The following is a 12,624-nucleotide window of genomic DNA, read 5'->3' on the forward strand; positions in this document are numbered from 1 at the left end:
CTTAGCCTCCCCTCATGTGACTGAACTGCCACTGCCAGAAGGTAAACCTGTGTAAATCTTTATTTGTGAGTTACACTGCTCTTGCTAGAATGCTGGTGATTGTTTAAATGAACAATCTTCATCTTTGTTTGTTTATACACTTCTAAATTGTACACTTTGCCCAATTTAGGGATGTAAGTATGTTGGCTGAGAGACGCTGTTTGTTCACTGTGGGCCCCTCAGGCTGGGGCCCATCAGTAACACTAACTCCGATGTACACAATAACAGATGGCAACAGATTAGTGATATTACTGATTTATTACAGTTAATTGGTACATTATCAAACATGGATTGCTTTAATTGTCAACTTGAAAGGGCTCAGAAAACACTGTTTTCTTTTAGTGCTGTGACGCTGTAAATATAAGGCTTTATTTATGAGAATATCTGTGCCTGTGTTTGCATAATGCTGCATGATGGTAGTCAGACTAACACAACAGGTTTCTGACCTTTTCTTGATGACTCTCGCGTCGATGAAAAAGACCTGAGGCCCCTTTGCCGTGTAAATCCGCCATCTTCACTGTTGATCCTTTCTGGAGGCACAATACAAACCGACTCAATGAAAAAGTTATTACTAAGCTGAACAGAACATTCTTGATTACCTGAACACATCTATGAATTTGTATCATCACTGTCTTACTTTTGATTCGGAGAGACGAGAAACCAAAGCTCCTCCTTGTGTTTGGAGACAGTTGCTGCTCCAACTTCTATAAAAAAGAATCAAATGACAACTAAGAAGAAACAACATCTTTGTAAATGTTCAGTACATTCACATTAATGCAGGAGCTGTCAGTGATGACCTGTAATAGTGCAGTAACAGAAGTCAACATGTAATAAGTTTGCGGTGTGTTGCTGAAACATCTTCAGTACGCTCTTGAGGAATGAGGTTTGTGGTACTTTTGTCTTCCCGTAAGTCCTCTGCAGACATCTGTGTATACGTAAGTGCACAACATGTCACTTTGGGGTCATCTAACTAATGAATGTATTTCTCATGTTTTAGTTACAATGACTACTGTAGAGGGAGAGGATGACACACATGCACACAGCTATCTGTATAAGTCTAACAGCTCAGTGCCAAAGTCATTCCTTACCAAGACTTTATTTTAACCTGAAGCAAATCTCGACACTCAAACAAGACTTTTAAGGGGTGTAAAAAATTAAAAAACTTCCAACTCTTATATTTCAAACACTATTATTATTGAAAACAAAGATATTTAGATATATTTATAAATAAATTGCCTCACTCTAGAGCAGTGGTTCTTAACCTTGTTAGAGGTACCGAACCCCACCAGTTTCATATGCGCAGTCACTGAACCCCTCTTTAGTGAAAAATAAAATATGATTTTTTTTCAAATTCAGATATGTTTTTTACTGGTGCACAAAATGAGCCGTGCATGTCACGGCGGAGGCTCTGCCGAACCCCTGAGACCAACTCACCAAACCCCTAGGGTTTGATTGAACCTAGGTTTGCTCTAGAGAAAGCTGCAACCTGCAATCAGCCATTCTGCATTGCTTCTTACTTTTTATTTTGCAAGCACTGAAACTCTGGGTGTATGTGTTTGGTTTGTTTCTGGGTGTAGATGACTGTTTTAAACTACAGATTAGGGTTGGGTTTTGGTTATGGATTTATCGATTAAAATCGATTCTAGCTTGGATAACGTCATATCGATTCATTAAAATCCTGAATTGATTTTTAAATATAAATTTATTTTGCCTGAAACGCCAGAATCTCAGGTTAAACCTCACAAAATTTCAACAACCACCAAACAGCTAAAACAGTAAATGAGAGCAGGTACACGGATTCTGCACAAAGATGTAAAAGCACGGACCCCACAAAACATCAGAATCAGTGAGATGTTGCCTTTCTCACCCGACAGCACGGGCACGGTCGGGGCTGAAAGCCGACAGCTCACTGATTCTGATGTTTCAGCGGGTCCATGCTTTGTGTTTGCGCCCTTTCTGAAACTGCAGGGGTTTTTTTTTTATCTCTCTCCAAACAATATTGACTGAACCAGCAGCAAAAGAAGATCCAAACTATGGATCACAATTCGCTTCACATAAACATCGTCATGAATTTCCTCTAACTTTTGCTGTTTTGCTTCCACCACGATAAAATCACACTTCCTGCACAGCTCTCTCTCTGTGTACTTCAAGAACAGTTTTCCATCTCAAATCTCTGTTTTCTGCATTATTCGCTGCTTATTATGCACAAGTCTACCGTTGTTTACAGCGCTGTCGGCCGCTGTCTTTTTTTTTTTTTTTTATAACTTAAATGACCTTGGACAAGAAAGACTAATTTCTGCTGTTCAGTAGAAGAAATTTAAACTTTTTAAAATTATGTAAAATTGCAAAATATGTTTAAGGTTACCTGCTATAAAAAACCAGGCCAGGAAAATCTCCTTCATGTTTTTCTGTATTTTATCCTCAGTTACTTTGACACAAAGGCCTCTGCTGTGATACTCACATACTTTGATAAAGTCTCGCAAGTGTCAGCTTTCTTTTTATAGATATAAAAACATGGAAATGTACTGATACGTGATCAGAATTATAATATTTCTGACTGTCTGAGGCAAAATTTCCCTGAATTGAATTGAATCGAATCGAATCGAATCGAATCGAATCGAATCGTGGATCGAATCGATTCAGGACCTTGTGATCGTCACTAGAATTGAATCGATTCGATTTGAATCGATTCTAGAAATCAGTGATGATACCCAGCCCTACTACAGATCCTGAATCCCAGTTGTTGATGAGTTTTTCTGACTGTCGACTGAACTGTGCATACTCAGCTGCACATACTGCATGAACATTATTGGTCCTGCATGGAAAGACAGCCACTATTTATAACAGAGCAAGGACATGATTAGGCCCTATGGGAAAACTCCCCGGCAATATAAACCACATGTGAAGAAAAGGAATGCATCGCAGTATGATCAGTGGAGCATGGTGGAAAATATTTGAAAAATTAGGTTGCAGCAGTAAAACACAGGTGTTTTTCTTCTTTTGCCAGTAGTCGAAATGATCCCTTATTAAGCTCTACAGCAGAATGTCCAGGAAGGCTGTTCAGACTGGGGGTGATACACAAAGGCGATCAGTGCTTATTTATTATGAATAATTAGAGCTAATGCATAAAGGTGGAAATACAAGTTGGAATTTTGCTTTTTAAAAACAGCTTCTGAATCAAATTGTCACATTTAGCTGACTCACTAATCCTCTTCAGTATAAATATGTGCAATTAATCCAAACATGGTCTCCTCTTTATTTTATTACTTTATGTAGGAGGCAGTAAAGGTCTGTTCAAAGTCTAGAACAAGTCCTGCTATCATCTGTAAAGCTAACAATTACCTTTATCTTTACAATCTATTTTGTTTGATATGTACACAAGCTCCAGCATAAATGTCTATATCTCTCTTTCTCCAGTGTTAGTTTCACATCTGTTTCTCTTTGGCTTTTTACGTTTAAAGTTCAATTTAAAAGCCTTACAGTCTCGAATGATCGGGTCCTTTCATATCTAGTTCTCATGGCACCATATTATCCTGACAGAACACTTTACTGTGAGAGTGAAGGTGCACATGTGGGTTCATGAGTGTCCAATATGGCAGGCTTTCAACTATCAGCCCAACGTGTCAATGCACACATCAAGCAAATATCTCTAAAATGAGAAATATCCTGTCTCAGAGTGACGCTGAAAAGCTAGTTCATGCATTTATTACTTCCAGGCTGGACTACTGTAATTCATTATTATCAGGAAGTCCTAAAAACTCCCCGAAAAGCCTTCAGTTAATCCAAAATGCTGCAGCCAGAGTCCTGACAGGGACTAGAAAGAGAGAGCAGATTTCTCCTGTATTGGCTTCCCTTCATTGGCTTCCTGTTAAATCCAGAATTCAAAATCCTGCTCCTCACATACATAGTCTTAAATAATCAGGCCCTATTTTATCTTAATTACCTCACAGTACTGTATCACCCTGTGAGAGCTTATGGCTCTTAGAGGCAGAGCCTTCAGCGTTTACCTCTTCTGGGGAATTGGTTCCTAGTTTGCATTTGGGAAACAGACACAATCTCTGCTTTAAAAATGATTAAATGTTTTTTTATGAATATATAACATCTGCAAGGTATTGTGTGGTAATTTCACAGATAGTGTATTTTATTTGACCAAAATTGCTAAAAAAAAAAAAAGATAGAAAAAAATAGAAATGTATAATTTATATTACTCTTAAGATATCCACAAACTGGATGACTGTGGAAAATAAATGCCTGTGAAATTACAGGCTTACTTCATTCAAAATATAATCAGTATTAGTTTATATTAGAGATGGCACGATACCACTTTTTTATGTCCGATACCGATATCATAAATTTGGATATCTGCCGATACCGATATGAATCCGATATAGTGTGTTTTTTAATCAATAAAACGTTTTTTTAATATCTTGCTGCATTTTGTATAAGTTTATACTCAAGTTTAAATAAATAACAACACTAAAGCTATTCTGTTATACCTGTATGTAAAAAATACACTGCGCCCAAAATATTTCATAGTTCAGCAACACTGATCAATCTAATAAACTTAAACCTACTCAATCCTTCCTATTCTGGTATTTTAAAGAGTACTTAGCAGAAATATTAAGCAACCTAACTAATAGGGTTGCAAACTCCCAGCAAAAAACAAACAAACCACCCTCCACCTCATGATGCTTAATCGATGTAATCAAATTTAATTTGATGCAGGGGGAAAAATGCACAGAAAGAAATTATTTTTCAAGAATAATTAAATAGATTCAGCATCTTTCTTCAACAGAATTGCAGACTGCACAGATGGTATCTTCCCAAAGGAAAAAGTACTATAGCTTACTAGGGTATATTAGACTTAACAGTTACTATATACAGTAATGGACTAATATAGATTTTACATCAGATTAAAACTTTGGGTGTAAGAGTCAGATAATTATTTATTAAAAGCTAGACATTTTAAATGAGAATAAGAAAGAAAAGTATGTCTTTGTGCCCCCTTTTCCCTGTTCATGCCCTATCGGCCCCCCTGGCTAAACTTTGCTAGATCCGCCCCTGCACAGTTACCAGCCGTCAGCTGCGTAGAAAAGGATCCTGGTGTAGAAAGTATTAATAAATAAATTCTAACAACAGCTTATCAAGCTTAAACGTGCTGCTGTTGTTCAGCCGCTGGTCTCCTCTTTCTGGTGAGAAGTGGGCCAAAAACTAAGAAGAGAGACGGACTCGCGACAGAAAAGCCGATCAGCTAAGCATTAGCATTATCATTAAGCAGTTTCACGATTGAAGTAGCAACAGGAGAGAGAGAGAGAGAGAGGCAGTCGCTCCTAATATCTGTTGTTAAGCTTAACATGGGAATGCTTTACAGACATTCAGAGATGAACTTACACACTTGTTTTACTTCTCTCTGGGAAAACTTCCTCGGAGATGAAATGCTGGTTTGCTAGCAAGGCTACAAATACACACAGCCTCTCTATCACATGATGCATATTGCTGCAAGTGCTACGGTTATGAGCCGAGTTACGCCATGTAGCAAGTTTTGTGAGGTGCTTTTTTGATATTTAATGGATCGGATTACATTTTTTATTTCTCACCGATATCCGATCCAGTAATTTGGGTCAGTATCGGACCGATACCAATACGTAATATCGGATCGGTCCATCTCTAGTTTATATTAGTTTATTTACTTTAATTACTTAGTTTTTGTACTATAAAAATATTAGTAAGAAGGCAAAGGGTTAAATTACAAAGCTTCCTACAACCAATTTTACATTTGTGCAGGGCGGGCACTTAACACTGTTTTTATCAGCAGTTATCTTTTAAATCAGCACAGACACACATTGCACATTATTCTACAAGGATACACTGTGAAATTTCCAACCTTTTGAAAGAGAAGCTGAAGACTTTTGTTCAATAACAGCAACAAGAGAAAATTCAGGGGAGGAAAACTTTATAGTTTCTACCAGGTGAAGAATGAGAAAGGGACCAGACTAAGCAGTGATATAAGCACCACGGACACTCGAACTCTATAAAGTTCTTGCAAAAACACCAACAATTATTTTGAGGGAGGACGAAGACCACTCACAGTGTGCAGCAGGTACAACGGTACATGTTGCATCTGTAACCAACTGTAACACACTCAAGCTAAATAGCAATATCATGCTAACATAACACAGTGTCTTTACGCCAGCTTGGCACCAAATCGCTGTGACCCGTCATATTACACAAATTTAACAAAGGTGTCAACTAACTTTTATTAAACTGTTGAACCAACTCATCCCTCTCATGAAATTAAGATCAGAGTGGGCTCGTTGTTTTTCAGCCACCTGTACAGCACCAATAGTAATAATTAGGCTAACAGAATTAAAAGTAGCAGCACAGGAAGTGTCCTAATTGTGTTCGATTTTTTTTTCTTTTAGATGTTTTTAAGGAGAAATATAGCAAAGTGAACCGTGTTGTTGTTGTATTACAGTAGTACTATGGTACTATAAGTGTAGCTAGTGTTTTATTAAGCTCTATTATGGCTCTAACTCTTAAGCTCAATATTCAAATCCATCAGTATGTACATCTATAATTAACAGTATATTGTTTACAATTACATTTTATGGATATTTAAAAAATGGTAAATCCATTATGTTTATGTCTGACTATACATAAAAACCATTATACAGTTGGTACAATAAACGGTAATGAACAGTAGATACTAGTTTAATAAAAGTATTTTTACTATTTTTTTTTATTTTAGTTTCATAGGCGCTGTATCATATTATTACAATCACTATGAAATAAACAACATGAATGACATAATAAGCCCCACTAAAGAGGACCTTTAAGTGATTTTAATATGCCTGAGTAATTGTACCAGAACAGTGTTCGACCACATTATTGGATCATTTCATTGTTTTAACACATCTAAGTACATTTTATTTTATAAATACAGAAACTTGTATTTTTCCATGATGGAAAATTCTCGTTATTTAACTGTACTTTTATGGTGCATCAGCTGATGAAATATTACAGGTTTTTTACTATTTTTTTTACAGTGTTTCTCAATAACCATGTCTTGACTCTTAACATCATGCATGTAAAATTGAGACTGTTTGGCCTCCCAGTGTATGTATACAAAACACTGTAACAACAAACTCTGCTAACACCCTTATTATGCCACTAAACATATGACTTTAAAGAACACATAGAAGCTTTGAATAAACACACCTGATCCAGCCCTAACTTTATACTAGCCTAGTCGTAAAGGGAGAGAGGGTGTCTGTCTCCCCAGTCCAAACTGGAAGCTGGCCCCATAGAATAAGGGACTGAAGGCTCTGCCTCCCTTTTTCCTGTTACGTACACTAGGAGCCACAACAAACCCGCCGTCTGAGAGCCACGGGTTCTCAGGGGTGATGCGGTGCTATAAGATTATTACGATAACATGGGTCTGATTAGTGAAGGCCCTGTCTGATCATTTCTTAATAACAAGTAATGAGCACGTCACTAATTTTCTGAGTATATGCAAAGAAATCTGACCATAAATTATATGTAATAATCACAAATGACTTTTAAGTTAAATTTGTCCTCAAGAAACAAACTGTGAAAAAAAATGAAGTTGACATTAAGGCGTAATGAGCTGGTTGTAAACATGTAGGACTCCATTCAGTCCCCACGAGAAGGCGGTAGCAGGGAGAATCTCAGGGTTTGACTCAGGAACTGAAGCTGTATGACGACTGTTGTACATATTTCAGGATGTCGGTGTGGCAGTTTGAGCTCCAGCTGATCTGGCTGTCTGGGGTATTTTTCAGTGATTTGAGTTAAGAGCGCACTTGTTGCCAAAAGCAGTGATTTAATTGGTCAGATCTGTATATTTGCATCAGCAGAATCTGATAAAACTAAGATTAGTTAAAAAATAAATAAATAAATGCAAAAGTATTTTTATATATCATATATATTGCACAGATTTTATACAGCCACCGTAGCCAGGCTGATAAGTATTAGTCAATCATTAGTGAAGATCTGCTTATCTCCACAATATTTTATAGAAATATTTCATAAGAGATTAGAACACGCCCGGGTGGTAAACTTTGAATTATAACTATGTAACTTGGTGCAGCATGGTGGCCGTGTTTGCCTCACAGCAGGAAGGTCCTGGGCACAAATCCACTATGTGCCTGTGTGGGTTCTCTCTGGGTATAATGGCTTCCTCTCACAGTCCAAAGACATGCACTTAGTTTGTTAATAGTAGGTTAACTGGTGATATTAAATAGGTGTGAATGATTGTCAGTCTGTGTTGGCCCTGCAACAGGTTGGTGACCTGTCCAAGGTGTGCCCTGCCTCTTCCCTTGGACCTGAACCTTTTTAGTAAAGTATGGCTGTTGAAAATCTCTACCACAACAAGGTAGTAAAATATATGCACTGAGTACATGTACTTTAATGTATAACAGCTCCGTTTTTTCAGACACTAACCACCATTTAATACATAAACATTAAACAGGAAGTGGCAGAAATAAGGGTTAATAAGTTCTCCAGGTTGCACCTGTCGTGATACTGCAGGTTGTTACAACACAAAGTCATCAAAGGTGGTTTTTAGTCAGTGATAGGACAATGTAAGCAGCGTAAAAGTCAAACCTTTAACATTATTGCTGTACCAAGCAGCTTTATAGTAAAAAGCACACTCAGTCAAAAACCTTGCAGGCGACTGGTGTGTTATTGTGATGTAATTCATGATTACATGCAGCGAAAGTTGTCAAGGTCAAGATTTGATTTATTTATTTAAACCTTATATATCACCCGTCTTTTCCCCCAGCCGGAAACAGACTACATTTAGTCTTGTGCAAAATTAGTCTGAAAATGTCGGGTTAATCAAAAACAGCCACACAAGTGTTGTAGTCCTTGAACTTTAGACACAAAGACGTAATGAAAGTAACAAACTCACCACCTGCGTTTGCTGGGATATCTCGTCCATTTTTCCTGATTTATCCACTGCTAATATTAGGTCTCTGACATACGTTTTATTTTATTTCTTCCCCGGTAAACAAGAAAATGCTCCTCTTGACAGCATATGTGTCAAACAGTAATGAAACAGCAAGTGCACATGCATGAGGAAGTGCAGCTGTTGAAACGTGTGGTTGACGGACTTCACTCTCAGACTGGGATTTCCTCTTTCAGTGTTAAACCACGGTACAGTGACGCAGTCAGCACAATGCTGTTGTGTGCCGTGCAGTCAAACCTGTTCTTTAGCTGTATAACTGGTTAAGCATTGTATTTCTTGGAACATTTATTTTAAGAGCGTGTATAGACCTGCCAGGGTTGTAATCTAATACTGCACAATCTGTTGGCGAGCTTTACGGGCCTGGTGAATGTTGTTTGTTGTAAAAAGTGCTTTGACTTCTCTGAATGAGCCGAAAAGTGCAACAGGAATTTTACTTGTACAGCACATGTCATTATGTTCAAATCGAGGTAACTTAAGGCAGCTTCAAACAAACTTTGATCTAATTCTAGGACTAGGTGGGACTAAATGTACAGGGTTCAAACCACAGAGCTTTGTGAACTTATACAAAGATTTGAAAGGCATTTCTTAAGGCATTGGAGGCAAAAGAAGAGAACTCAGTGCTGAGGTAACATGGTCACATTTCTGTGAACCTGTAAGCACTCTGGCTGGTGCTGATGATGAGTCCTGCAAAAAGTGCATTTTCTGTCCCTCGTTTTCTGTTGATGTAAAGATCAAGTGCAATTTGAGATTTATTGATATTAGCAAAATATTCTGAAATGAATTTCTCAAAATGCACTATGGTGACAAAAGCATTTGCTCATCTGCCTTCACATGCGTATGAATTTGAACGATATCCTGTTCTTAATCTGCAGGGTTTAATAAGATTTTGTTCCAAGCTTTGCAGATATAACAACTCCAGCTGTTCTGCAAAGGCTTTCCACAATGTTCAGGAGAATTTCTGACCATTATGCCAGAAGCGCATTTGTGTCATCAGACACTGATGTTGGATGAGAAGGCCTGGCTCACAGTCTCGTCCCCATCGTGTTCTACGGGATTGAGGCTGTGCAGCTCCGTCAGTTCTTCCACACTAATCTCACTCATTCATGTTGTTATGGACAGCTTTGTGGACTGATGCGTAGTTATGCTGGAGCAGGAAGGGGCCAACCCAAAATTATTCCCACTAAAAAAGTTTGTAAAAAAAAATGTAACAAAGTCTTGGTTTGTGTTTTAACTTCCTCTCCTCCCATATCATTGCTTATGTGGCATCTAAATGGTGACAGCAGCAGCTTCCTTCCTTAACGGCAGGTGTAAATACAAGTAACTGTGAAATGAGGTTGTGGTGGCGAGCAACCGTTGTGGCGGGATTTCCTTTCACTGCAAATTCACTGACGATACTGAAAAACATCGTCACACCATAAGTCCCCCTCTACCAAACTTGACAGTTGGCACAGTGCAGTCAGACACGTTCTGTTCTCCTGGCAGCCACCAAACCCACACTGGATTCGTCAGTCCAGAGAACCATGGCTCGAGAATCCAATGGCGGTGACATAAGCACAGGATGCAATGGCTGCAGCTGAAAGTGACTTCTATCAGGTGTCTGTCCTAAACATGTTTGCTGAGGGCTTTTTTGGTGCATGAATACAAAATTACAAGTTCTGCATAAAGTGACTTGTGCTGCTGTTAAGCCATTAATAATTGAAAAAACTTTGGCAAAAATCTACTGAGTGAGACCTCGTACAAATCCGTAACACATAAATTTCAAAAAAGAGTTAGCCCAACTGCAGGAACACACTGGTGATCTGCAGCTAGAAAAAGGGCCTCCCACCAGTGGTGTAACAAAGACCCAAACTACAAATCAAAACAACAGAGAGACAGACATACAAACTAAATAAAACCTTAAATCTGGAGCAGACGGGGTCACCATATTACTCCAAATTGTCTGACTGAAAGTGGGATGAACCAAGACATAATATTCATCCTGCCACTCTATAACTAAAAGAATGTAATTTCTATACATGAAATTCTCTTTTACATTCATGATAAATAAAAAAAGAATAGGGTCAGCTTATATTTCCTTCTAATCATTTATTGGTTTGTGTTGCAGTCTGAAAAATGTGGAAGTTGCAAACACACTTCAGTCAGATCATTAAAACGATTAACAGAGAGGGACTTTTTACTGATGATGTGATGCTTTCAAGTATTAATGATTATTGTGGTGTGCTTCACATGGTATTCGTGGTTAGCACATCCTGGCCAGGTGGTACATGTTCTCATGGTCTCCTTGTGGTGCTCTCCAGTTTAGTCCCAGAGTCCAAAAATATGCATGTCAGGGTAAGTGATGGTTCTTTTTTTTTTTTTTTTTTTTTTTTTTGCCTGTCCAGTTTGGCTCTTTTGCCATCAGAATTATTGTCTAAAGGCGAAGAAAGATGCCCAACGGATTTACTTTACCAAATGGTCCATTTGATTCACCTTTTATTGTTTATTTTATTTTCACTTGCTGAATATGGGACAGAATTGACTGGGGGAAAGAAGGGGAGAAAGAAAGAGGGAAAGAAAAACAGCTGAGAAGAGGGATGGGGGAGAAGGGCAAAAAACAAAAACCAACAGAATAAGCAGACAAAATAAATAAATAAAAAATATATATCTATATATATATATATCGATCACCTGGATCACCTGTTGAGAAAGAAAAAAGAAAACAAGCAGAAAACGAGAGTAATAGAATAAACAACATCACAATGATATATGGGAATATGACAGTAAATACTAAATATTAAACATTATTGTGCAGCACGTAAGATCGACAGCGCACAGTGTGCTTTGAGGTAGGAGCCAAAAAGGGTGTAGTTTGTGTGTGTGATCACCCGTGTGTACACCTGTGAGCATGGACGCGCTTGTTTTTTAAAAGGTTCCTTCATGTAATGATCTGCTAGAGGGTGTGGGGAGCCACTGCCCCGTCCTCCAGGGCATGAAGCAGGTATGGAGGAGATCCAAACTCCAGACATCCAGAGGCCCCCAGAACACAAGAGACCAAGGAAGACCAACAGAGGGGAAGCCGCGCCACTATCCCAGAAAGAGCTGAGGAGAGTCCCAGATGAGGGGTCACTCAGCAGCTGCGGAGCAGAAGCCAGGGGGGGTTGCAGTGACGTGCCCGTGAGCTCCGCCGGCAGCCAGCTGTGCCTGAGTGACCGAGCACCCCACCTCTGAAGTGGCGCAGGCGAGCCCCAGGCTCCAGGCCCCGATAAGCAGCTGCCAAGGAGTGAGCCGGTGTGTACCTGGACGCCCATCCCCGGACCCAAAGAACCACTCACCAACGCACCGATGTCTGAGGGAGTCCGCCACTGGCAGGGGAAGTGGTGGGGGGAGATAGGCCTCCAAACCTTGGAGGGCCTGAGATGTCCCCAGAGAGGTGGCGTCTGATACCCAACCTGACATATAGACACAGACATACAGGCACACACAGATACAAACATCCATTCCCACCCTCATGCTCTCATAGGCAATTACTCCACACTCAACCAACGTGGAGACAGACATAAAGAGACGCTGTACACACAATCACACTCCCCAAGCGTACTCTACGAACCGGGTCTAGGTAC

At 39.1% G+C, this 12,624-nt stretch overlaps 1 protein-coding gene across 3 annotated transcripts in view; it reads right to left on the reverse strand.

Moving 5' to 3' along the window:
• The window catches only part of dennd2da (DENN/MADD domain containing 2Da), a 43,414-nt gene extending 34,233 nt beyond the window's left edge, over positions 1-9,181 (reverse strand). Inside the window, exons 1-3 of one of the 3 annotated variants that reach the window (XM_085144898.1) lie at positions 8,972-9,181; positions 677-743; positions 486-569 (exon numbers count right to left, since the gene is read on the reverse strand). In XM_085144898.1, coding sequence (XP_085001024.1) covers positions 486-569; positions 677-743; positions 8,972-8,998 — 178 coding nt within the window. In that variant the 5' untranslated portion in view covers positions 8,999-9,181. Of the gene's footprint in view, positions 1-485; positions 570-676; positions 744-836; positions 4,180-8,968 lie in introns of those variants that run through there. The other 2 variants (XM_085144896.1, XM_085144897.1) reach the window with 2 other exon arrangements.
• Between the last annotated feature and the right edge of the window lie 3,443 nt (positions 9,182-12,624).

Source organism: Neolamprologus multifasciatus, chromosome 20 (genome assembly GCF_963576455.1).
Source record: "Neolamprologus multifasciatus chromosome 20, fNeoMul1.2, whole genome shotgun sequence".
In the NCBI taxonomy this organism is placed as follows: Eukaryota; Metazoa; Chordata; class Actinopteri; order Cichliformes; family Cichlidae; genus Neolamprologus; species Neolamprologus multifasciatus.